The sequence below is a fragment of the Macaca nemestrina genome, chromosome 1 (genome assembly GCF_043159975.1).
Source record: "Macaca nemestrina isolate mMacNem1 chromosome 1, mMacNem.hap1, whole genome shotgun sequence".
Classification (NCBI taxonomy): Eukaryota; Metazoa; Chordata; class Mammalia; order Primates; family Cercopithecidae; genus Macaca; species Macaca nemestrina.
This window is the reverse complement of record NC_092125.1, coordinates 198,128,247-198,154,002: the sequence shown is the minus strand read 5'-3', so window position 1 is coordinate 198,154,002 and position 25,756 is coordinate 198,128,247. Positions and strand designations below refer to the sequence as shown.

Genomic DNA, 25,756 nt, shown 5'->3' with positions numbered 1-25,756 from the left:
TGAACACACATAAGCTCAGTACCAAAGTGGTGGGAGTTGGTTGGCTGGGACAAACTTTATTTAGCAATGTGGGAAGCAAAGAGAGGAGGAGATTAGAAAAACCATTACCATCTTACCTTAGAAGCTGAGCTGACCAAACTGCCTCGAAATAGCCCAGGGGAAGGAGATCTGAATCCTCCTGCTGTAGGGAAAAAACTGGTCCCACGGCCTGTTTGTCTGTTGCAAGGCTGATAGGATGGAATCGTGGAGCCAATCAGCTCAAAGCTGCTATTGTGGCTGCTCTCCTTCGTTAGCAATGAACATGAATCATCCTCATCTGAAGAAAGAGAAACACCTTTTAAGTCCATGATTACAGAAATAAGGTGGATTTGTTTAGGAAAAAGAGTTGAGGATGAAACTGTCAGATAAAATTCATAGGCAAACCCCTCAAGTTATATGTTCCAAAACATTAAGTTAAAGGTAAATTACAGTACTAAGATAGCATTATATAATCAGGGCTTATTACTCTGAGCTAAGTGACACTTGAAAGTTCTTTTTTTTTTTTTGAGATGGAGTCTCGCTCTGTCGCCCCAGATGGAGTGCAGTGGCGCGAATTCGGCTCACTGCAACCTCTGCCTCCTGGGTTCAAGCGATTCTCCTGCCTCAGCCTCCCAAGTAGCTGGGACTACAGGCGCATGCCACCACACCCGGCTAATTTTTTGTATTTTTAGTAGAGACAGGGTTTCACCATGTTAGCCAGGCTGGTCTCGATCTCCTGACCTCATGATCCGCCTGCCTCAGCCTCCCAAAGTGCTGGGATTACAGGCGTGAGCCACTGCGCCCAGCAGAAAGTTCTCTTCTTTCTCTTATCCTTCCTAATGCCTATGATCACACTCTTCATTATCCAATTAATTATTATTATTATTATTATTTTTTTTTTTTTGAGACGGAGTCTCGCTGTTGCCCAGGCTGGAGTGCAGTGGCGCGATCTCGTATCACTGCAAGCTCTGCCTCCTGGGTTCACGCCATTCTTCTGCCTCAGTCTCCCAAGTAGCTGGGGACTACAGGCGCCTACCACCATGCCTGGCTAATTTTTTGTATTTTTAGTAGAGATGGGGTTTCACCATGTTAGCCAGGATGGTCTTAATCTCCTGACCTCGTGATCCGCCCACCTGAGCCTCCCAAAGTGCTGAGATTACAGGCATGAGCCACCGCGCCCAGCCTATCCAATCAATTATACATCTTCCTTTGATCTACATATAGAAATATTTCATTGCTCACTCAATCAACACACATTCACTAAGGCCATTATGTGCCACGGTCTACTATAAATAAACTGCAAGTAAGTTTTCAAAAAATAGACCAAGAAAAATATTCTAATTCATAAACCCCTTTCATTGCCACATATGAAACTGGGAAGTGACCAGATTTTTAAAAATGGGAACTTACAGTACTGCAGTCCTTAAATATCAAAGCTGAGGGACAAAAGAAATGTCAAGTTCTGCACAAGAATCACTACTTACCCAGTTTGCTAGGCTGTTTGCCTGAGTTTTCATCTGTTTCTGATTTTTCTTCAATAGGAAAGTAACTGTAAAATAAGAAAGTAAATTGGTTCAGTATCTGTTCCTAGTTTTTACAGGAGGGGCAAATCCAAGGCAATTTTAAATTTTCTTAGAGAGAATCACTTACCCCATCTTGGAAGAGCTGTCCTTAAATAGAAGTAAAGTAGAATCTGATGAGAGAGACTTGGGAACAGAGAGGAAGCCAACTGCCTTGCCAATTTCACTACTGCCATCATTATTTTCTTTATCCATTTCTTTTTCATCTTTGGTTTCTATTTCTTCACTACTAAGAAGGAATTCTGCAGTCTTTACCAATCATGCCACCACAAAACAAAATAACACAAGTCAAAAACTTTAAAAGCAAATACAATGTTAGCTTGAAATATGGCTGATTGGTTACTGATAACATCTTAAATTCAAAAAGGCAAACTTGAAGGAAGTTCCATATGACCATTATCAACATAATTTTCCCTGACACTTCTAGAACTTTTTTGTATTTTTTTTATCCTTTACCCTCCCAAAATTGCTAAGATTATAAAGGACTACTGGATTATCATTTTACTGAGGCAATAAGAGGTTAATTAATCAGTCTAAGATTGCAGGATGACTACTGATCTCAAACCAAGCACAGACTGAGACAGACTGTATAGCTCAGCCATTGTTTTCTTTCTCCTTTACCCAAAACTAAATATTAACTCAAGTTTCTGGGCGTGGTGGCTCATGCCTGTAATCCCAGCACCTTGGGAGGCCACAATGATGGGAGGATCACTTGAAGCCAGGAGTTCGAGACCAGTCTGGTCAACATAGTGAGACCCTCATCTCAAAAAACTTTAAATAAATAAAATAAAATAAGTGATCCCAGCATACAAAAAGGAAAGCTTTTTTCTTTTTTTTTTTTGAGATGGAGTCTCACTCTGTCACTCAGGCTAGAGTATAGTGGCGCAATCTTGGCTCACTGCAACCTCTCCTGCCCGAGTTCAAGCAATTCTCCTGCCTGAGTAGCTGGGATTACAGGTGTGCCACCACACACAGCTAATCTTTGTATTTTTAGTAGGGATGGATTTTTACAATGTTGGCTAGGCTGTTCTCAAACTCCTGACCTCAGGTGATCCGCCCACCTCAGCCTCCCAAAGTGCTAGGATTACAGGCATAAGCCACCCTGCCTGGCCCAAAAAGGAAAGCTTTTTAATACTTAACAATCGTATCATCACCTGTTTTCCCTAGGCAGAAAACAATACTATGGAACAAGGGCAAGAGGCCCCTCTACAAATGCCTTCTTCAACAAAAAATGAAAATAACTCAGAAAGGCCTCTGCCTCCCTGAGAATTTACTCCAGACCTCGATCTAGCCAAGGTTAGGACTGCTTTTTAATCTGATAGAGAAACCTAAATAAACAACAAACATAAAATTTCCTACAAATACAAAGCCATTTTTAATATTAGCATTATTATATTAAAATATATAAACAAACAGGTGGAAGCCCAGGCAATGGTATTCTGTCAGTACCACTGAATATCTGTATTCAGATACATAATGATGATCTACGGATATTCAATGGTACTGACAGAACTGAAGATACTAAGATTTAGGGATATGTGGGGTAGTTACCCTTACCATGCCCTTAAAACCTCTTATACAATTGAACATGCTTATTATACTCTGATATAAGTCTGACTTTTTCTCTCATATTCACCATGACAAGGTAACAAAACAACATAATTGCCAGAAACCTCCTGATTTCCATCTTCTTCCTCTTCCTCTTCTTTCTCCTCCTCTTCCTCCAGTTCTTCCTCTTCTTCCTCTTCTTTCACTACCTCCTCTTCTCCATCTTCCTCAGACTCATCTGTCATTTCTTCCTCTTCCTCCTCCTCTTCCTCAAATCCATCTTCATTATCTAATTTAAACAGTGCTTGGCGCTTCTGGCGCTCCTCAAACCTTCGGAGTTTCATTGCCTCTTGCAGTTTAGCTTTTAGCACCTGAAGCTTTTCACCTGAACAGAAATATGTAGAAATGCTTTAGACATAATACAATAATTATGTATGCATTTTAGGTAACTCCAGAAGTATTCTAGTCACATCCCAAAAGGAAAATCTGAGACTCTAGTATTTCTGGGCCTTTTTGTTATTTGAACACAAGAGTATTATTATTAATTGAAGTATCGAAGAGAATTTCTGCACCCTGGATAGTATACTCCTCAGGGATTATAAAATAATTGTTCAAAAGAGAGAAAAGGGGGGTAGGGAGTAGAGCTTCAAAAGTCTGTGGCTCAAAAGCCATGAAGAAAAACATTGATAAATTTACCTATATTAAAGAAAAATAGGCCATGCATGGTGGCTCACTCCTGTAATCCCAGCACTTTGGGAAGCTGAGGCGGGCGGATCACAAGGTCAGGAGATCAAGACCATTCTGGCTAACACAGTGAAACCCCGTCTCCACTAAAAATACAAAAAATTAGCCACGCATGGTGGCAGGCACCTGTAATCCCAGCTACTCGGGAGGCTGAGGCAGGAGAATGGAGTGAACCCAGGAGGTGGAGCTTGCAGTGAGCCGAGATCACACCACTGCACTCCAGCCTGGGCAACAGAGTGAGACTCCGTCTCAAAAAAAAAAGAAAGAAAAAAAGAGAAACAACTCAAAAGTAAAATGAGCTAATGATATGAACTGCCAGTTCACAGAAAAATAAAAATACATTGTTAATAAACAAATTAAAAGTAATGCTTAACCTCACTTCTAATTAAAGAGCTACAAATCAAAATAATGAGATACATTTTCAACATGTTAGTTTGGCAAAAATTAGGAGGTTTGATAATACCTATTATTGAGAGGAAACAGGAACTCATACACTGTGATTCAGAGTGGTACAACCATTCTGAAAGACAACTGGATGATATATATCAAAATGTGATATATATCATGACAATTCCACTGCAAGGAATTTTGCATCTAATATACCACCATATATCTGGCACTATAATATAATATAACACTGTATGCAACAGCAACAACTGGAACAAACAAGACATCAGTCAATAAGAGTATGGTTTAATGAGTCATGTTGTATTCATTCAATGGAATATTATGCAGTCATTTTAAAAAAAGCCTCAAGGCCGGGCGCAGTGGCTCATGCCTGTAATCCCAGCACTTTTTGGGGCCAAGGCAGGTGGATCACGAGGGCAGAAGTTCGAGACCAGCCTGGCCAACATAGTGAAACCCCATCTCTACTAACAATACAAAAATTAGCTAGGCGTGGTGGTGGGAACCTGTAATCCCAGCTATTCGGGAGGCTGAGGCAGGAGAATTGCTTCAACCCAGGAGGTGGAGGTTACAGCGAGCTAAGATTGTGCCACTGCACTCCAGCCAGGGCAACAGTGCAAGACTCTTTATTAAAATAAAAAAAAAAAAGCCTCAAAAGCAATATAAAGTAGATCCTGAGCTCTGGAGTTAGGTGGTCTGGATTAGACCACTGGTCTTACCATTTATTAGCTATGTGAACTTGAGCAAGTGGCTTAAGTGCTCTGCATATCAGTTTCTTCACATACAAAATAAGGATACTAATGTTATTTACCTCATAGGGTTGTAAGGATTAAATGAGATAAAACATATAAAGAACCTAGAGCAATGCCTGACAGGGAGTAAATGTTCAGTGTCACACACATTCACAAAAAATGGTATATGGATAAAAATACTCCTATAAGGACATAGAAGAAATTGTTAATAGTTATCTTTGGGAAGACTAATTTTTCATTTGATAGCTTTTTTCAATGTTTAAAACTGTTTTCCAAGTGATATATTACTTGTGATTTCAAGTGGGGGGGGGGGGGCGGTGAGAGCTGTCCTTAATACATTTCTAAAACACAAAGCAGAATGCATGTTATGATCACATTATTAGGTGGGTTGTTTTGTTTTGAGACAGGGTCTCACTCTCTCGCCTAGGCTGGAGTGCAGTGCCACAATCATTACTCATTGCAACCTCAACCTCCTGGCTCAAATGATCTTCCTGTCTCAGCCTCCCAAGTATATGGGGCCACAGTGCATGCCACCATACCTGGATAAGTTTTTTTTTGGTAGAGATTAGGGCTCACTATGTTGCCCAGGCTGGTCTCCAACTCCAGAGCTCAAGAGATCCTTCTGCCTTGGCCTTCCAAAGTGCTAGGATTACAGGCCTGTGCCACTGCACCTGGCCCTGTTTTTGTTTAAATACATATACATATGTGCAAAGAAGAGAGTTTAAAAGGATACACAATATGGTTATAGAACCTGTCTCTGATAGATGATTAAATTTTTCATTTATTCTATATATTTTTCTATAATGGGTATTTGTTTTTTATAATAAGACAAATGATAATTTTTAAAAAATAAAGCCAGCTTGTCAACCCCACACCTCTAGGTGTGCTACACGTGAATCATGCCAGAGATACTGCTGTCCAAAGTCTCCAAGGAAAAAGATTCTACAACTTTTCATTATAAGGTTTTCAATAGCCTTGAAGATCTGTTAGAATACAAAGCAAAAAGCAAAAAACAAAACCTGTGGGCTCAAATACCTGGTTTTGTGTGGCTTGCTCCATCCAACTTCTTAGGTGCTAAAGTCACAGGTACCACATCTGCTTTTAGCTCTTCCTTTCCATCAGTGCCCACGTCTTTCACTATGACGTTCACATTCACTGTGTGACCAGCCCTGGGTTTGGCTGCTGGATTAGCATGCTTCCAGAAACGCTGCTTCAAGGCTTCCAGTTCTAAACCCAAACACCAACCAGTGTGTCAGTTTGCCATGTTCAAAACTCTTTCCTTTAAGACTTATAAGCTAAGTTTTTTTTAGCTCAACAATGATGAGGAAAACCACACAGAGAAACGAAAAACCCCTTGCTATTAACTCCTGAGTCAAATTCATACAACTTAACCCAAACTAATGGACTGCCACAACTATTCTTCCTCAACGTTTCAAAAATCAGACTTTAAAAAATCAGACAGAAATGTATACCTGAAATTTCTAAATATGTGCAATTCTTTTGAACATTCTTTAAAAATTCTCTAAAAGTATTAAACTGGTAGGAAAAAAGATTATAGTCTCATCTATTCAAGGGCTAAATTTTTCATGGGTTTCCATCTTTTTAAAATTCCCTATTTGTTATTGCTGTTTTTTGTTTTTGTTTTGAGACGGAGTCTCACTCTATTGCCCAGGCTGGAGTGCAATGATGCGATCTCAGCTCACTGCAACCTCCATCTCCTGGGTTCAAGTGATTCTCCTACCTCAGTCTCTTGAGTAGCTGAGATTACAGATGAGCACCACCATGCCCAGCTAATTTTTTTTTTTTTGGAGACGGAGTCTCGCCGTCTCCCAGTCTGGAATGCAGTGGTGTGATCTCCTCAACTTTGGGAGATTGCCAGGCTCCACTTAGGTTCACTCTGTATGCGTTGTGGCCTGGAAACTCTTCAGAAGGTAAGCTGGGGCAATGATAGGACTCACCTCATTTGTTTCTCTTCTCTCAGAGCTTACTGTTCTATTTTGCCTGTTAAATGCCCGAAAAACTTACTTCATATATTTTGTCTGACCTTTTAGTTGTTTAAGGCAGGAAGGTAAATCCAGTCTCTGTTACTTCATAATAGCCGAAAAGTTTCGTTTTTGTTGTCTGAGCTCAGCTTCTAAAACAAGGGTCAGCAAGCTGTAGCTCACAGGCCAAATTCTAGCTGGTAGCCTGTTTTTGTATTATCCACAAGCTAAAAACGGCTCTTGCTTTTTTATTTTTTTAAATTTTTTTTGAGCCAGGACCTTGCTATGTTACTCAAGCCGGGGTGCAGTGGCACCATCACAGCTCACTGCAGCCTTGACCCCTGGGCTCAATAGATCCTCCTGCCTCAGCCTCTGGAGAAGCTGTGACTATAGGCCTGTGCCAGCAGACTGGCTAATTTGACCTTTTTTTTTTTTTTTTGAGATGGAGTCTAGCTCTGTTGCCCAGGCTGGAGTGCAGTGGCGCAATCTCAGCTCACTGCAAGCTCCGCCTCCCGGGTTCACGCCATTCTCCTGCCTCAACTTCCCGAGTAGCTGGGACTACAGGTGCCCGCCACCATGCCCGGCTAATTTTTTGTATTTTTAGTAGAGACGGAGTTTCACTGTGTTAGCCAGGCTGGTCTCAAACTCCTGACCTCAAATGATCAGCCCACCTTGGCCTCCCAAAGTGCTGGGATCAAATTCCCTATTTTGAACGTTTCATTATTGGCAATCTTACCAAATATAGGCAAGGTCAATTTTTTTTTTTTTTTTTTTTTTTTGAGACGGAGTCTCTCGCTCTGTCACCCAGGCTGGAGTGCAGTGGCCAGATCTCAGCTCACTGCAAGCTCCGCCTCCCAGGTTCACGCCATTCTCCTGCCTCAGCCTCCCGAGTAGCTGGGACTACAGGTGCCCGCCACCTCGCCTGGCTAGTTTTTTGTATTTTTTAGTAGAGACGGGGTTTCACCATGTTAGCCAGGATGGTCTCGATCTCCTGACCTCGTGATCCACCCGTCTCGGTAAGGTCAATTTTTTTAAAGAAGGGAAAATAAAATGATAATCCAGTCAGTGATACAATTAAGCAGCACGACAGTAATAAGTTTTTTGGTGAAAACTGTTACACTAGTACAATTGGTACAATGAGAAAGGAAATACTGTAGCCCCAGTACCACATGCTCAACTTGTATACAAACGGGCATATATATATACTGGGAACAGGAAGTTTAGCAATCCAACAGTGATATAAATTTACCCCTCTTCCCCACTGCAATATCTTAGAATTTCCTTCTTTCTCCCTCAGTCAGCTGTTACCTCTCTGCTTAACACTTCATATAGTAATGGAATCTGTGATGATAGCTGGCAGTTACAAGTAGAAAGTTCCTTTGGAGTTGATGCACACTGGATATTTTCAGGTGGCCTTCTCGTCCATGATAAAATCATTTATTTTTAAATGGAGTCTTGTTCTGTCGCCCAGGCTGGAGTGCAGTGGTGCAACCTTGGCTCTCACTGTAGCCTCAATTTCTCCAAGCTTAGAGGTGATCCTCTCACCTCAACCTCCTGAGAGTAGCCAGGACTATAGGCATGTACCACCACCCCTAGCTAACTTTTTTTTTTTTTTTTTTTTGAGACGGAGTCTCACTCTGTTGCCCAGGCCAAAGTGCAGTGGCACGATCTCAGCTCACTGTAACCTCCATCTCCTGGGTTCAACCAATTCTCCTGCCTCAGCCTCTCTAGAAGCTGGGATTACAGGCGTGCACCACAACACCCAGCTAATTTTTTACTTTTATTTTTAGTACAGATGGGGTTTCGCCATGTTGGCCCGGCTGGTCTTGAACTCCTGACTTCAGATGATCCGCCCACCTCGGCCTCCCAAAGTGCTGGGATTATAGGAGTGAGCCACTGCACCTGGCCAATTTTTGTATTTTTTGTAGAGATGGGTTTTGCCATGTTGTCCAGGCTGGTCTTGAACTCCTGGACTGAAGTGATCCACCCTCCTCAGCCTCCCAAAGTGCTAGGGTTACAGGTGTGAGCCACTGTGCCCGGCCACTTTTCATTCTTCTTTTTAGAGACAGGGTCTTGCTCTGTTGCTCAGGCTGGAGTGCAGTGGTGTGCGATCACAGCTCACTGCAACATTGACCTCCTGGGTTTAAGCATTCCTTCTACCTCACCCTCCCAAGTAGCTAGGACTACAGGTGCATGTCACCACATCTGGGTTTTTTATTTTTGTAAAGACAGGAACTCGCTATGTTGCCCAAGCTGTTCTCAAACGCCTGGCCTCAAAGCGATCTTCCCACCTTAGTCTCCCAAAGTGCTGGGACTATAGGCATGAAACTTTGGTTAATTTTCTAAAATGCACTCAAATCATACTTCAGTATTTTTGTGACTAGCATCTAGATGTGTGTTTTTTTTCCCCTAGATGGTCTTACTAGAAAAAGAGAAAAATGAAGGAAATCTTTTTATCTTGAGCCCCCAACATTATTAGCAGCAAAAACCCAACTCTAAAGGATGCTATGTTTACATTGCAAACAAAAGAGGAGAGAGACAAGCTATAAGTCTGCCTCCTATTTTGCAGTGGTTCAGTAAAGCTAAAAGCAACAGGTAGTGGCAGGGAAAAGGGAACAGAAATAGGCAGGTTATTATTGATGCCACTAGAGCAAGAGAAATGGTTGGGTGAGAAGATTACCTGGGACTTAAAATAGCAGTCAGCATGAGAACTGTTCTCATTCACATTACTCTTGTCCAGAAAGTAGAATTAGAGGCAGGGATTATTCCATATGCTATTGCAAGCAACAGAAGTAATGTATTTCTGACATCACAAAATTTAAATTTACATGCATTTTTTCATGGAAACCTTATCCCATATGAGGTAAGGAAACTGAGCTGTTCCCACTGTTTTTACTCTTAACCCCTTCCAATGCATCCACCACACCAGGTACCAGATTTAACTTCCTAAAGTGAGTATCTGATTGAACATTTCCTTTGCTGAAAATGTTTCAATGGTCCTCTACTTACAAAGAGCTAAAGTCCAAGCTCCTAGCATGGCATAAAAACCCTGAATGATCTGGGCAATGATCACCAATGTCCTTGCTATCTTCACTTCAGCCAGGTAGAACACCCTGTGCTTTCTATTGTCTCTGACATCTGCAGGTCCAACCTCTCCACCAAAAAAGTCCTCCCTCACCTCTCTGCCTTGGTATCTCTACTGAGCTCCTTTCAGAAACTTCCTTGACTTCTAGGCTCCAAGTAATGTACCCTTCCTCTAGGTTCCCAATGCACCCTCAATTACATACCTTGATCACAGCACTTACCATCCAGTATTGTAATGGTCTGTTTGCCTGCCTATCACTCCTATTATACTTTAATTTCTTTAAGAGCAGGGAGTGTTTTACGTGTATACACAGCACCAAACACAGTGCTAAATACAATTTATTGCATGAATGAATGAATGTTGATTCTAACTTCATGTATATTATGGCTGGTCTGGAAACCCAAATTTCATGTCAATTATTTCTAAAGGAAAACATGTTCCAAGTTAAAAAGTAAGTGCTCACCATATGCCAGCCACTATGTAGGTCCCTTTATAAGCCAAGTATAATGCTGGAAAAATTACCTAACCTCTCTGAGCCTCAGTCTCTTCATTTTGCAAAATAATACCTCGTGCTATGAAAATTAAGAAAGACAACTAACAAAGAATGTACCAGTGTCTAATATAGTTGGTACTCAAAAAACGTTTCTCCCTTTCCTATCAGTCTAGGACTGTTTAGGTAACTTTTAGTCCCATAGAACAGAAACTTTCCCTCAGTGTTCCAGACAACAGCTTATTCTCATGCTTCTTTGCTAATGGAGCTGTGCTAGTTCTGTTACACAACTCTGCCACCTCAACCTCCAGCGCTGGTCAAACTGACTTTCACATCTTCCCAATACGCACTACCATGCAGAGCTCTTTCTATCCTTCTCCTCATCTCCAAAGTCAACCCATTCAGTTATCAAACTCACTGAGCATATTTCACACACCAGATACAGTGGCTAACATAGCACCTACCAACAATAAGCTGTTTAATGAAAGAGAATCTTTTTTTGTGTGTGTGGGTGTGTTTTTTTAATGAGACAAGGTGCTCTTTCTATCCTCTCCATCTCCAAAGTCAACTCATTCAATTAACAGACTCACTGAGCATATTTTACACACCAGATATAGTGGCTGACATAGCACCTGCCAACAATAAGCTGTTTAATGAAAGATAATTTTGTGTGTGTGTGTGTTTTTATGAGACAGGGTCTCGTTCTGTCTCCCAGACTAGAGTGCAGTAGTGCAATTTCAGCTCACAACTCACTGCAGCTTTGACCCCCCAGGCTCACGCAATCCTCCCACCTCCGCCTCCTAAAGTGCTAGAATTACAGGCATAAGCCACTGACTGTGCCCGGTTTAATGAAAGAGTCTTGATCGAGTGTAGTGGCTCACACCTGTAATCCCAGCACTTAGGGACGTCAAGGCAGGCAGATCACCTAAGGTCAGGAGTTCAAGACTAGCCTGGCCAACATGGTGAAACCCCATCTCTACTAAAAATACAAAAATTAGCTGGGTGTGGTGGCGGGCACCTGTAATCCCAGCTACTTGAGAGGCTGAGGCAGGAGAATTGCTTGAACCCAGGAGGTGGAGGTTGCAGTGAGCTGAGATCGCAGCATTGCACTCCAGTCTGGGTGACAAGAACAAGTGAAAGTCTGTCTCAAAAAAAAAAAGTCTTGATGTGAACTATTTCACTAATAATAGTAGAAGCAGCAACAACTTTTTGAGTGCTTCTTTAAACTATCCATTTGCATGCATTATTTCAACACATCTTCACCGTAGCCCATAAGCCATAAAGTGCTTTTTTCTTTCTTTCTTTTTTTTTTTTTGAGACGGGATTTCATATGCTGCCCAGGATGGCCTTAAACTCCTGGGCTCAAGTGACCCTCTTGTGCCTCAGCCTCCCCAGTAGCTGGAACTACAGGTGCACACCACTGTGCCTGGTTTTCTTCTCTTTTTTAAAAAAAAGATGCTTGAAGAGGTCAAATGGCATATACAATGTTAAACAATTACTATGATAGTCCAGATTCAAATCCTGGTCTTGCTACAAAGTCTAAGCTCTTTTTTTTTTTTTTTTTTGAGATGGAGTCTCACTGTATCACCCAGGCTAGAGTGCAGTGGTGCAATCTCGGCTCACTGCGAACTCGGCCTCCCGGGTTCATGCCATTCTCCTGCCTCAGCCTCCTGAGTAGCTCGGACTACAGGCGCCCGCCACCGCACCCAGCTAATTTTTTGTATTTTTAGTAGAGACGGGGTTTCACTGTGTTAGCCAGGATGGTCTCGATCTCCTGACCTCGCGATCCACCCGCCTAGGCCTCCCAAAGTGCTGGGATTACAGGCGTGAGCCACCGCGTCTGGCCACAAAGTCTAAGCTCTTAACCACCATGCCATACTGCCTCAAGGAAGAGTGGGGAGCATCCAACTGTATCTAAGAGTCAGGAAATTTATTCAACGTGGTAATACTTGAGTTCAGTGTTGAGAGATCATTCATTCATTTGATAAATACAAGTGCCTACAACGTGTCATCCACTGAGGAAGCACTAGGGATAGAGTAGGGAACAAGGCAGGAGATCCCAACTCACAGTATAAAGGGAAGGCAGTGAACAAGTAATTACATCCACCTATTCTTCAAGCTGTCCTCTAACCATTCATTGGAAGAAATTTATCCCTCTCTGAATTCCTACAGTATTTTATTCTAAATGTTCTTTAAGAAAATAATACTTTTCCTTTTTCATGTTATTTATTTTCCAATTATCAATGACATATTCATTATCAAAGACATCATTTACCATTTTCTCCTTTGTACTTGTTATTTGCATACTTCTTATCTCCCCCATTAGAGTAAAAGCATCTTAAGTATACCTTAAATATCAGATTTATCTTGGTATGCCCCATAGCAACTTACTCATAGTAGATACTTTAATATTCGTTGAATGAGTGAAAACAAAAGATATTCAGTTTCACAGATAATTTAAGTGAACCAAAATGTTTCTCTTTAGCAGTAAAATATTAAACCATGTTTTCATCAATGTCTTAAGATTTGACTCAGGCCAGGCGCGGTGGCTCACGCCTGTAATCCCAGCACTCTGGGAGGCCGAGGCGGGCGGATCATGAGGTCAGGAGATCGAGACTATCCTGGCTAACACAGTGGAAACCCCATCTCTACTAAAAAATACAGAAAATTAGCCGGGCGTAGTGGCGGGCGCCTGTAGTCCTAGCTAGTAGGGAGGCTGAGGCAGGAGATAGTGTGAACCTAGGAGGCGAAGCTTGCAGTGAGCCAAGATTGCACCACTGCACTCCAGCTTGGGCGACAGAGGGAGACTCCGTCTCAGGAAAAAAAAAAAAAAAAAAAAAGATTTGACTCAGGATTATAGAAAAAACTTAATTTCAGATTGGAAAGGCAGAAATAATAAATTCCTAAATACCATAACACAATAGCAATGTACCTCATTTTTATATTAACTATCAACAAGTTTTTTTTTTTGTTTTTTTTTTTTTTTGAGAGAGTCTCGCTCTGTCACCCAGGCTGGAGTGCAATAGTGCAGTCTCGGCTCACTGCAACCTCTGCCTCCTGGGTTCAAGTAATTCTCCTGCCCCAGCCTCCCAAGTAGCTAGGACTACAGATGCATGCCACCATGCCGGGCTAATTTTTGTATTTTTAGTACAGACAGGTTTCACTATATTGGCCAGGCTGGTCTCAAACTCCTGACCTCGTGATCTGCCCACCTTAGCCTCCCAAAGTGCTGGGATTACAGGCGTTAGCCACTACACCTGGCCAACAGACTTCCATTTTAAACATGGCTTAGATCATTCTGATACCCTGCCAAATTTCTCTAAAAGGGATTCTGCCCATATCTGGAACAACTGCAGGATAAGATCACATGTGGTTATTGGTTTCTCCTATGTTCTCTCTCCTCGACAGTGGTCAATAATCAAAAGCTACCAGGATAATCACACCAGGGAGACTCCCCACAATTTAAAGGATTACCTCTGTTGGTTTCAGGTTCATCAAGTATCACAAAGGAATCTTCATCAGCACCTAGCCGTGGTTTAATGGAAACATCTACTCCCAGTTGCTTAAGTCTATCCAGAGTAAACCTTCTCACTTTTTCAGGTGGCACAACTGCTGATGATTTATTTTGCTGCCCAGGCTCTTCCACTTTCTCATCTCTTTCTTCTGGATTTTGGGGGTCTTCACCCTCCAGGGCATGAGGTTCAAATGTTACAAGCCCTCCAACCTGACATTCCTCACTGTGATTGTTCCCAAGGAAGTTGGATTCCTGTTGCACCACCGAGCTGTCCCCAGGTGAAGGTCTAATGTCACTCTGCTTCTGTTTCTCCTGAATTTCTAGCTCTTCATTTTTTACCAAATCCTTCCCGGAAGACTCATCTGATCCAGTAATGATCTGGGTTTCCTTTGAAACCACAGGGAGTGCATTAATTTCCACTTCATTTTCTGCACCCGTTGTCTGCTCAGAACCTTTACTGTGGTGATAACTGTTCATTTCAGTGGTATTTGCAGTGTCTGTGATTTCTTTGTGATGGCTTGACTGATATTTAGATGACCTAGAGAAGAGAAAATGAGCTGGAATTGAAAATTATCCTAAATGTGAAACATTCTCATCCCTTAGTATACATCAGTTAAATCAGTTTTAAGGGAGTGAGAAATCTGAACTTTTTATGCCAGATGTTTGCTACAAAACTAAATGTTCATGAAAATAATAATAATAATTTAATATAATAATAAGAGTGTTCTTACTTCAATAGTGCCATGGCATTTCCCTGGCAAGTGGGCCGGGGTTTACGTTTGAAGAAATCGTGAATGGTTTTATTCTCAGGCATATGATATGGAAGGTTAAGTGCAGACTCTATAAAACAGAATAAAACAAGCAAATATATATACTGCATATTCTGAAATGTCACTTCATATTCAGTTAACCAAACATAATAACCAACGCCATCACTAGAAATAGAAAACTCCCCTTTAACAAAGGCAGAGGAGCTAAGTACAGAAGAGTTCCCTGAAGACCAATGGCTTTTAAACCTAGATGTGAAATCAAAATGATCCAGGAAGTTTTTTAGAAATACAGATTCTTGGATCCCATTTCAAACCTACTGAATCAGAATCTCTGTGGGGCCTAAAAATTTATATACAGTAGTCCCTGCTTATCCACAGGGATACATTCCAACACCTGCAGTGGATGCCTGAAACTGCAGATAGTACTAAACCATGCAGTGTTTTTTTCATCTGATAACTGAGAGGGCTACTAACTGACTAACAGGCAGGTAACGTATACAGTGTGATACACTGGACAAAGGGATTTTTTTTTTAATTCCATGGACCATGGCTGACCACGGGTAACCAAAACTGCAAATAAAGAGGGACTACTACCTCTCCAAAGAATCCTAACAGAATCAGTCCACAGACAACCATTAAATTTCTTCCTTACCCGCATCACAATTCTGAAAATTTCTTCAGTTTATACTAATGGTTCCAAGGACTTTAGAACAATGGCCTTTCACCAAGATAAATTCTAAACTTGATATTATAACCTGAGTTCACATTAGAAGTGTTAAACAAATAAAAGTCCTCAACATCCAAGTTGAGCTTACCAAGAAACATTGTGATTTTGCCTCAAAGTTTACTGGGTTGCATTACCTCGAATAAGGCGCTGAGTCTCACTATGCAGTTGTTTTAATGCTTCTTTACTTAATTTGGCTGCCTTTCTTTCCTTAAAGAAAACAAAAAGTGAGACTACATTAATTACATGAATATCCAGAAAGATAGATATTCATCCCTCAAGAGTTTGTTCTCTCCAAGAAAAGAGGAAAGGAAATAGTAAGCCAAATGCAGTGTAAACTCAAGGAATTCATTTAAAGTCTTAGAGAATACATTTGAGTCTCAGAGAATTCGTTCAATCCAATCCATATTTTGTTCCTACTATGTACAAAGCAATATGATGGGTAACAGAAAAATATGATAGACAAAATAAAATATTTATTCCTAAGCAATCCATAAACTCCTGTGTAAAGAGATCAATGTGACTAATATACAGGGCTCTACCTCACCTTCCTCGTGGTTCCTTTTGATAACTCACTTTCTTCCTCAAATGAATAGACCTCACTCTCCAAAGATGGTTCTGTTTTCTAAAAGAAATGGCATGTTGATTATTAGGACAAAAACAAAATTCAAATAAGAGGATGATTTAGTTGAAGTCTACTTTTGTCGTCCAACACCACATCATGCTACATTAATAAATCAATAATCATCGAATAGAAATTATTAAACACACAGCATCCTATTATGCTTAGAAAACAAATTAGATACCTCAAATGGAGTTTGGACCCTTATTTCTTTTACCTCTGCTTACATCTTTCCCTAAAGAGGGATAATAACTCGCAGGAAGCTAAAAAAAAAATCTTAGGAAGAAAAATTATGCTTCCAAATACTCGGGACAACAATGTTTTGACTGATGCCTCTCTTTGATACCCTTCCTGAAACGCTATAGGGTTCATTTCTCAAAGGCTATAGGACTGCAAAATTTACATCTCTTCCCTATTATTTACCTGCATCTTACTACACCGTCAAGTATCTTAGTCTTTTTTTTCAGCATTCCTAAAAGGGTAATAACAAAGAACTAGTTTCCAAATAAGTTAGCACGTCTATCACTTGTACTGCAAGTCTCCAAAATTAACAGCTGAAAACTTAAGTCAATTGACACGTTTTTCTTCAGTTAAAAAAAGAAAAAATTAAGGTTCCAACAGTAAATTAAAAATATAGCAAAGGTCAGAGGCAGTTGGTTACTGCAATCATGTTTTACTTGCCTTGTGCTTTTTTACTTTGTTTTTTACAGCTGCTCTTATTGATTCTATTGACTCTTCATCTTCCAATGGAGAGTTATTTTCATCCTCCAACCCAGTTTCAAAAAGGTCTTTATCCATAATAAGACAGCCACTGTCATTAAATGGCTGTTCTACATCATCTTCCTAGATAATACATAAACAAAAAGCATAATCCAATCATTTAAAAATCCAGTATTTCACAACATCATATGGCAATTTGGATCAGGCCAGAAAAAGCCCATGTTTCATCAACAGACAAGCATATAAAATCTAGAACATTCTCACTGGTTCCTAACTCACACTTATCCTTTGAAGTCCAAGTTGTGATTTTATGCAACTGTCTAAAACTAACTTAATAAGCAGTAAATTTTTTTTTGAAAAGTCAAATACTTGTTAAGCAACTAGTTTATAAATCTGAGGATGGTTTTTCTAGTTAGCAAACAAGACTTCTGACTGACAGATGCATTAAAAAGCCTTCTTTCAGTTAATATTCATCAGCTCAGATACAGCAAAGAATTACTCCATGTGCTCATAAAGAAAATAAGAAACCCATTTATTTGGAAATGTCCTCTGCATACCCAAAATAGAATAAGACCAATAAGTTTTATTTTTTTGTTTTGTTTTGTTTTTTGAGACAGGGTCTCACTCTGTCATCCCCGCTGGAATGCAGTGGTACAATTACAGCTTATTGCAGCCTCGACCTCCTGGGCTCAAGTGATTCTCCCACCTCACCCTCTCAAGTAGCTGAGACTACAGCTGGGACTACGGCCACCACACCCAACTAATTTTTAAGTTTTTTGTAGAGACGGGATCTCACTCTATTGCCTAGGCTGGTCTTGAACTCCTGGGCTTAAGTGACCCTCTGGCCTCAGCCTCCCAAAGTGCTGGGATTAGAGGTATGCACCTCTGCACCTGGCCAAGACCAGTTAGTTTTAAATAACATACCCTATTATTCTCAACACAAAATAGTCAATTCAAAGCAATATTTGGAAAGCAGAAACAACCTCGAGTACTAACAGCAACCTTTTCTAAAATGTTAACCTACCCAAGCAATAGCAAATTATTCTTTAAAATGTACCTGGTTTTTTGTTTCCTTCTTTTTCAGCTGTCTAATTTTTTCCATTTTTCTCTCCTCTTTCTCAAGTCTTCTTTTCGATTTTACTTTTGCTTTTCCTGCAGTTCCTTCTTTATCATTTGTGTGCTTTTTGGAACTCTTTCTGTCAATGGTAAAGTCCGTAGAGTTTCCAGACTGAAGACTCAGCTCTAAGCAAGGTTTCACTTGTGCTTCGAGATTTTCCTGATACAAAGACTTCTCCATGTAACTTTCATCACTGTCTGCCAGAGTTTTGTAAATCCTTTTGACTTTTGTATTTTTCCCAGCATAAAAATTCTCTTTATTTTCCTCCTCGGCACTGTCATAGGTAGTTTTCTCTGGAGAGGCATTTGTGTCCTCTGTTTCGGAATCACTGTCTTGTAGAACCTTCCTGTTTTTCAACTTCTTACTTACAAATATCTCTTCATCTGAATCTGGAAGAAACAATTTTCTTTTAATTATACCATCATTTGATCTTCCTCCTAGTCCCACTACTCCTCAAAAATATATTCAGTTATACAAGTGATACATTACATTGTGAAATTATATAACTACTATTAAGAACCGATTGTAGCAAAGCAAATCTAAAAATACATTTTGAAAAACATTTTCCCTGGGAAAAATGTCTCTTACTGGGAAATGTAATTTTATGTATATTTACAATGTGTGAAGTTGTTCTAATCCTCTGGCAGGTGTTAAAATTCCTTTTATTATAGGATGGATGCAATTAACCAGGCAATGTGGTAGCTATTAGACAATCAACAATATAACATAGTTTCAAAAAGGTACAAGCACTGTTATTTTGCTTTTATCATAAAACAAACAATAAGGATGGGGCATTAATGTAATAAATCAAGAGAATAATGAAATTAATCCAATCTACTTACAACTGAGGCTCCTGCATACTATTCCTAAAAATAAAATTACTATTACAAACCTCCTTCACTCAAGGGTCCAATTGTTTCACAGCTGCCCTGTCCACTATCTGAAGGACTATCTGCTTCCTCTTGTAAAATGACTTTTGGATCATTGATTTCCAGGTGAACCTAGAAAATGACAATATACTTTGTATTAACCAGCAGGTGACCGAAAGCTCCAAGTACATAATGACACACAAATCATGGGATCATCAACCTGAACTAAGGAAAGAACCAAATACGATGGTTCCTTGAAGGGATGACATTTAGAATTACTGGACAACAAACAAACAAAAGTTCATTTTTCACCTTTGAAGGATGCTAACAGAACCAACTCCTTTAGTAATGGTAAAAGAATGAAAAGAATCAAGCACTTATTATGCCTTTTCTGTGTGAACTGTTCCCCATATATCCATATGATTGATGAGGGGAAGTTTCTATTTAGAGAAATATCTTAATGAATTAACAAATGATAGAATTAGATTATCACAGTTTTATCAACCCTCAATTAAATAACAGACCTCGGCAATTATCATTAATGGCTGCTAACATCACCAAAAGAGAAACAACCAGACATTATGTGCTGCCTAATAGAAGTACCCAATACTAGCTATAAAGTATTCCTGACAGAACAATCAAATTTGAATCCTATCAAGTCTCTAGATCTAACTACCAAGTTACAGGAAATAGAGTGAATAGGGGAACATGTTGAATAATACCACAGAGATGCAACCTAGATGTGGGAAACTCCACAAGTCAAACTGGGTGGTTTCTTTCTTTCTTTCTTTTTTTGAGATAGGATCTTTCTCTGTCACCCAGGCTGGAGTGCAGTGGCACAATCTCTGCTCACTGCAACCTCTGCCTCCTGGGTTCAAGCGATTCTCCTCCTAAGTAGCTGGTATTACAAGCGCACACCACCATGCCCAGCTAATTTTTTGTATTTTAATAGAGACAAGTTTTCCCCATGCTGGCCAGGCTGGTTGCAAACTCCTGACCTCAGGTGATCTGTCCGCCTTGGCCTCTCAAAGTGCTGGGATTACAGGTATGAGCAGCTGCACCTGGCCTTTGCAATATATTGCAAAGAAAAAAAAAGAGAGGGAGAGAAACCTATAAAGTTAGTTAATACATAAGTAAATGAATATACATGTGTACGTATGTATATTTCCATATATTTATACATGTATGTATATTTCTATATGCTATATTTCTTTTTCTTTTTCTTTTTTTTGAGACGGAGTTTTGCTCTTGTTGCCCAAGCTGGAGTGCAATGGCACGATCTTGGCTCCCTACAACCTCCGCCTCCTGGGTTCAAGCGATTCTCCTGCCTCAGCCTCCCGAGTAGCTGGGATTACAGGTGCGTGCCACCATGCCCGGCTAATTTTTTGTATTTTTAGTAGAAATGGGGCTGGGCACGGTGGCTCAAGCCTGTAATCCCAGCACTTTGGGAGGCCGAGATGGGTGGATCACGAGGTCAGGAGATCGAGACCATCCTGGCTAACACGGTGAAACCCCGTCTCTACTAAAAAATACAAAAAACTAGCCGGGTGAGGTGGCAGGCGCCTGTAGTCTCAGCTACTCGGGAGGCTGAGGCAGGAGAATGGCGTGAACTTGGGAGGCGGAGCTTGCAGTGAGCTGAGATCCGGCCACTGCACTCCAGCCTGGGCAACAGAGCGAGACTCTGTCTCAAAAAAAAAAAAAAAAAGAAAGAAAGAAATGGGGTTTCACCATGTTAGCCAGGCTGGTGTCGAACTCCTGACCTCAGGTGATCCGCCTGCCTCAGCCTCCCAAAATGCTGGAATTACAGGCGTAAGCCACCACACCTGGCCCTGTATATTTCTATATACATAAATGTATGCTTTATATATGTATGTATATCTTAAAATACATACATATATGTATATACACACATATATAAGTATGCTTTATATATGATATATACACATATATAATATAAACAATTGCAATATGCAACTTCTGATGATGATTCAAAAAAATGTAAATAATTATGCTAAAGTGACATATAAAAATAAATGAAATATCCATGAGTCAAAGAAATCTGAACACTGACTAGATACTTCTTAGGTGTGGTAATAATATTGTAGTTATCTTTTTTTGGAAAGCCCTTGTCTGTTAGATAGGCACACTAAAATATTTATGGTTCAAATAATATGATATCTGGGATTTTCCTCCAAATAATCCCGTGAGAGGAAAAATGGGTAGTAGTATGAATGAAACAAGATTGGCCATGATTTGATAATACAGGTTGAACATCTCTAATCTGAACCTGAAATACTCCCAAATCCAAAATATTTTAGCACTGACATGATGTCACTAGATGAAAATCCCACACCTGGCCTCATATGATGAGCTGCAATAAAACCTTTGCTTCATGCACGGAATTATTTTAAAATGCTGTATAAAATTACCTTCAGACTATGTGTGTAAGGTATATATGAAATATAACTGAATTTCATGTTTAGACTTGGGTCCCTCCCCCAAGACATCTCATTAAGTGTATGCAAATATTCCAAAACCCAAAATGAATCTGAAATTCAAAACCCTTCTGGTCCCAAGCATTTCAGACAAGACATATTCAAACTGTAGTTGAAGTAAGGTGATGGGTTCATTATACCATCCTTTCTACGGTTGTCTAGGTTTGAAAATTTCTAAATAAGACAGTTTAAAAAGTCGCAAATAAAAACCTAAGGAGAGGTGTGTTAGGTGACTTGATCAGTTAGTAACCAAGCTAATCCTAGATGCCAAGTCTGCCTCCTTGGATTTCTCAGGGCTCTGAATCAACTTATTAATAAAGGGAGAAATATGAACATCAGTAATGTAATAGGGTACAAGGCCTCACCCGAGTGGTTCCTCAAAAAATCATTAAATTGGCCAGGCATGGTGGCTCACGCCTGTAATCCCAGCACTTTGGGAGGCTGAGGCAGGTGGATCACGAGGTCAGGAGTTCAAGACCAGCCTGGCCAATATGGTGAAACCCCATCTCTACTAAAAATACAAAAATTAGCTGGGCATGGTGGTGTGTGCCTGTAGTCCCGGCTGCTCAGGAGGCCGAGGCAGGAGAATCACTTGAACCCGGGAGACAGAGGTTGCAGTGAGCCGAGATTGCGCCACTGCACTCCAGCCTGGGCAACAGAGCGAGACTCCATCTCGGAAAAAAAAAAAAAATCTATATATATATAAAAAAAATTAATTTGGATGCTTGGCACAATTTTTTTTTTTTTTTTTTGATACAGCATCTCACTCTGTCACCCAGGCTAGAGTGCAGTGGCAGGATCATGGCTCACTGCAGCCTTGACCTCCAGGCCCAAAGGATCCTCTCACCTCAGCCTCCCGAGTAGCTGGGACTACGGGCGACGCCCGGCTAATTTTTGTATTTTTTTTTTTTTTTGTAGAGGCGGGATTTTGCCACGTTTTCTACGCAGGCTGGTTTCCAAATCTTGAGCTCAAGCAATCTGCTGGCCTTGGCCTCCCAAAGTGCTGGGATTGCTGAGAATTAATGTGTATGCACTGACGATCCTTTCAACAATCCAAAGCATTGAAACTGTTACTTCTGTTTGTGAATGTGGAAACCGAATTTAAGTAACCAGACAGCTCAAGGAATAGGGCTGCTTTGAATGACGATTCTCTTCTAGGCAATTTGCAGCAACATCAAAGGGCAGGGTGACATTTGACGTTGGGGTGGGGTGAGGTCTCAAAAAATTCAGTAATCAAAATAAATAACATATTAATGCAATATTTTTTTAAAAATTAAATCAATAATCTACGGCTCATGAGGTAAATAATACACCCGTTTTTGTAGATAAAGTTTATTGGAACCAGGGACGGGATTAGGGTGAGGTGAGTAAGGCAAGGTCGTGCAAATGACTGGTCAGATCTTGTCTCTGTTTAAACGTCTGATATTTTGTTCAATATCAAATCATAAAAACTTTTTTGCATTAATTTCGGTTTTTTAAAAAAAATTGCATTAAAATATGAGTTTGATGATTGAGTGTTTTGGCGCCCCTTTAAATTTTGCTCCTAAGGCAAGAGTGCCTTGCCCGAATCCGGCCCCAGAAAGGACACAGGTCTGGAAACATCTATTTTCTACGCCCAATGTCGCCAGGGAGGTGTGAGCCACCAGCCAGGAGCCCCAACGGTGACTTCCCACTCGGGGCCCCGTAGGAAAACGCAAAGGGCCTCCGCGCGATGACCTCCAGGGCCCCTCCCAGGCCCAATGTGGAACCCACTAACACCCTCGTCCTCTCTTTGCGGAGAATCCCGCCCCGCACCCCTGCAGCCCGGTTCGGCCAGAGCCTCCTGGCTTTCAGGGCACCCTGAGGGGAGGAGCTTCCGCGACAGGAAACGCGCCAAAGGGGAGGGCTGGCGGCAGGAACCGGCTGAGGAGGGGCTGGGCTGCCGGCAGCGCGCGCCGCAGAGACCTGGAGCTCCCCGGCCACGGAGCCCGAAGCGCGGGAAGCCTGGCGGCGGGACGGGATGCCCGGTCGGAACCCATCCCGACCGAGTCTCGAGGCTGCGGGAGCCGACGCGGTGAACGCCGGGAGCCGCAGTCCTCCCGTCCGGGCGCCCCGGGTCAGCGGGGTCTACCCCGGCCCACCTAACCCCTCGGTGCCGGGCCTTCGCAGCCCCGGTGGGGGGCGTGTGCGTAAACTCACCTCAGAACCCACCTCGCCCGTCATGACTCCGGCCTCCCCGGTGCTCCGTTAGGGACGGAGCTGTCTCTGGTTCCCTCAGCCGGAGAGCAGCGGCTCCCGCCGTCTCCAGCCCGGCAGCGCTGTTCGAGCTTTCCCGCCCAGCCAGAGTGGAGGTCCCACCCCCATGGTTTGCACCAATCCAGAGGGGATTTTCCAGCGAGTCCCCGCCCCATTCCGACCCACCAATCACGCAGCGCCTCCGGCCGACCTCAAATAACCCAGGCTGGGTCGCAGCTGCTGGTAGCGGCGCCTTGGGGAGCTGGAGGTACACTGGGGCGGGCAGTAGGTACCAGGCGAGCAGTGGTCTTTGACCATTGACACTTGCCAAAGCAGGAAGTGCGGTTGGAGGGGTGAGTCTTCGGGGGGAAGTGAGCTGGGAAACGGTTCCTGGGCACCTGGGAGTGTCCTGTACCTGAACCTTTTTAAAGGGATTCCAAGGTCCCCGTGGGATTTTCTCCACTGACTTCATTTCTGGAGCAGCTAGATCCTGTCTGCCTTTTGTACACGACACTTACCACTGAATATATATATATACACACACACATATATACACTCTCACACATATACACACATAGACACACACACATATATGTACACACATATATGCACACACACACATATATATGTATACACACACACTGGTTTTTTTTTTTTTTTTTTTTGAGACGGAGCCTCCCTCTGTTAGCCAGGATGGAATGCAATGGCGCGATCTCGGCTCACTGCAGCCTCCGCCTCCCGGGTTCAAGAGATTCTCGTGCCTAAGCCTCCCGAGTAGCTAGGATTACAGGCACCCGCCACCAATGCCTGACTAATTTTTGTATTTTTAGTAGAGACGGGGTTTTACCATGTTGGCCAGGCTGGTCTCGAACTCCTGACCTCAAATGATCCGCCCCGCCTCGGCCTCCCAAAGTGCTGGGATTACAGGCGTGAGTCACCGCGCCTGGCCCACTTTTATTTATTAAAGACCTTTAGTCTTTAAAAACTAAAGTGTAGGGAGGCCGGGCGCGGTGGCTCAAGCCTGTAATCCCAGCACTTTGGGAGGCCGAGACGGGCGGATCACAAGGTCAGGAGATCGAGACCATCCTGGCTAACATGGTGAAACCCCGTCTCTACTAAAAATACAAAAAGCTAGCCGGGCGAGGTGGCGGGCGCCTGTAGTCCCAGCTACTGGGGAGGCTGAGGCAGGAGAATGGCGTAAATCCGGGAGGCGGAGCTTGCAGTGAGCTGAGATCCGGCCACTGCACTCCAGCCTGGGCGACAGAGCGAGACTCCATCTCAAAAAAAAAAAAAAAAAACAACTAAAGTGCAATGACCTGATATTGGCTCATCGCAACCTCCGCCTCCCGGGTTCAAGCCATTCTCCTGCCTCAGCCTCCTAAGTAGCTGGAATTACAGGTATATGCCACCACACCCAGCTATTTTTTTTTAATCTTTAGTAGAGATGAGGTTTCACCGTGTTGGCCAGGCTGATCTGGAACTCCTGACCTCGTGATCCGCCCGTCTCAGCCTCCCAAAGTACTGGGATTACAGGCATGAGCCACCGCACCTGGCCTATCCCAAACAATTCTAATCCCAGCTTTGCCACTGTGCTGGCCATTATTTTTTGCCCCTCCAGGTTAATTCTCTGTCCTTCCTTTACCCTGTTTTGTGTTAAGGCAAGGCTGACCTGTCTAGACTGTATTATCCCAGCTCCCTTGCCCTCTGGCTTCTGGTTGGGTCAGGCCCCTGTAAAGGCACTTTATAAGGTGACTGTAAGGAGATGAGAGACCACCAGGAAAGAAAGGTCAGAGTATTTATTGCTCACTTCACCCTCCATGGTCATATCCACTGCCAGCCCAGCTTGCCCAGGACTTTCCTAGTTTTAGCACTGAAAGTCCTGCATCCTGAGAACCTCCTCAGTCACAGGCATACCAAATAGTTGGTTCATCACCCAATCCACTGGCCTCCTCTTCCAAATTTCCAGCTTTAGCTGGGTTCAGAAGAAAGCTCCCTTTCCACATCTTCATTTCTTTACCTCCCCATCATCTCTCAACCCACTTCTGCCCCCACCACCAAAAACAGCCCATCATCCATCCTCTTCTCTTTTTTTTTTTTTTTTTTTTTT

General features: G+C 42.1%; 1 protein-coding gene across 2 annotated transcripts in view; it reads right to left on the bottom strand.

Moving 5' to 3' along the window:
- LOC105494702 (claspin) overlaps window positions 1-23,757 on the bottom strand; it is a 36,579-nt gene extending 12,822 nt beyond the window's left edge. Inside the window, exons 1-13 of one of the 2 annotated variants that reach the window (XM_011763404.3) lie at window positions 23,614-23,757; window positions 18,964-19,072; window positions 18,012-18,460; window positions 16,916-17,077; window positions 16,160-16,237; window positions 15,750-15,822; window positions 14,850-14,958; window positions 14,079-14,656; window positions 6,083-6,274; window positions 3,272-3,531; window positions 1,669-1,847; window positions 1,503-1,567; window positions 117-316 (exon numbers count right to left, since the gene is read on the bottom strand). In XM_011763404.3, the coding sequence (XP_011761706.2) occupies window positions 117-316; window positions 1,503-1,567; window positions 1,669-1,847; window positions 3,272-3,531; window positions 6,083-6,274; window positions 14,079-14,656; window positions 14,850-14,958; window positions 15,750-15,822; window positions 16,160-16,237; window positions 16,916-17,077; window positions 18,012-18,460; window positions 18,964-19,072; window positions 23,614-23,637 (2,478 nt within the window). In that variant the 5' untranslated portion in view covers window positions 23,638-23,757. The remainder of the gene's footprint in view (window positions 1-116; window positions 317-1,502; window positions 1,568-1,668; window positions 1,848-3,271; window positions 3,532-6,082; window positions 6,275-14,078; window positions 14,657-14,849; window positions 14,959-15,749; window positions 15,823-16,159; window positions 16,238-16,915; window positions 17,078-18,011; window positions 18,461-18,963; window positions 19,073-23,613) is intronic. The other variant, XM_011763405.3, reaches the window with a different exon arrangement.
- Between the last annotated feature and the right edge of the window lie 1,999 nt (window positions 23,758-25,756).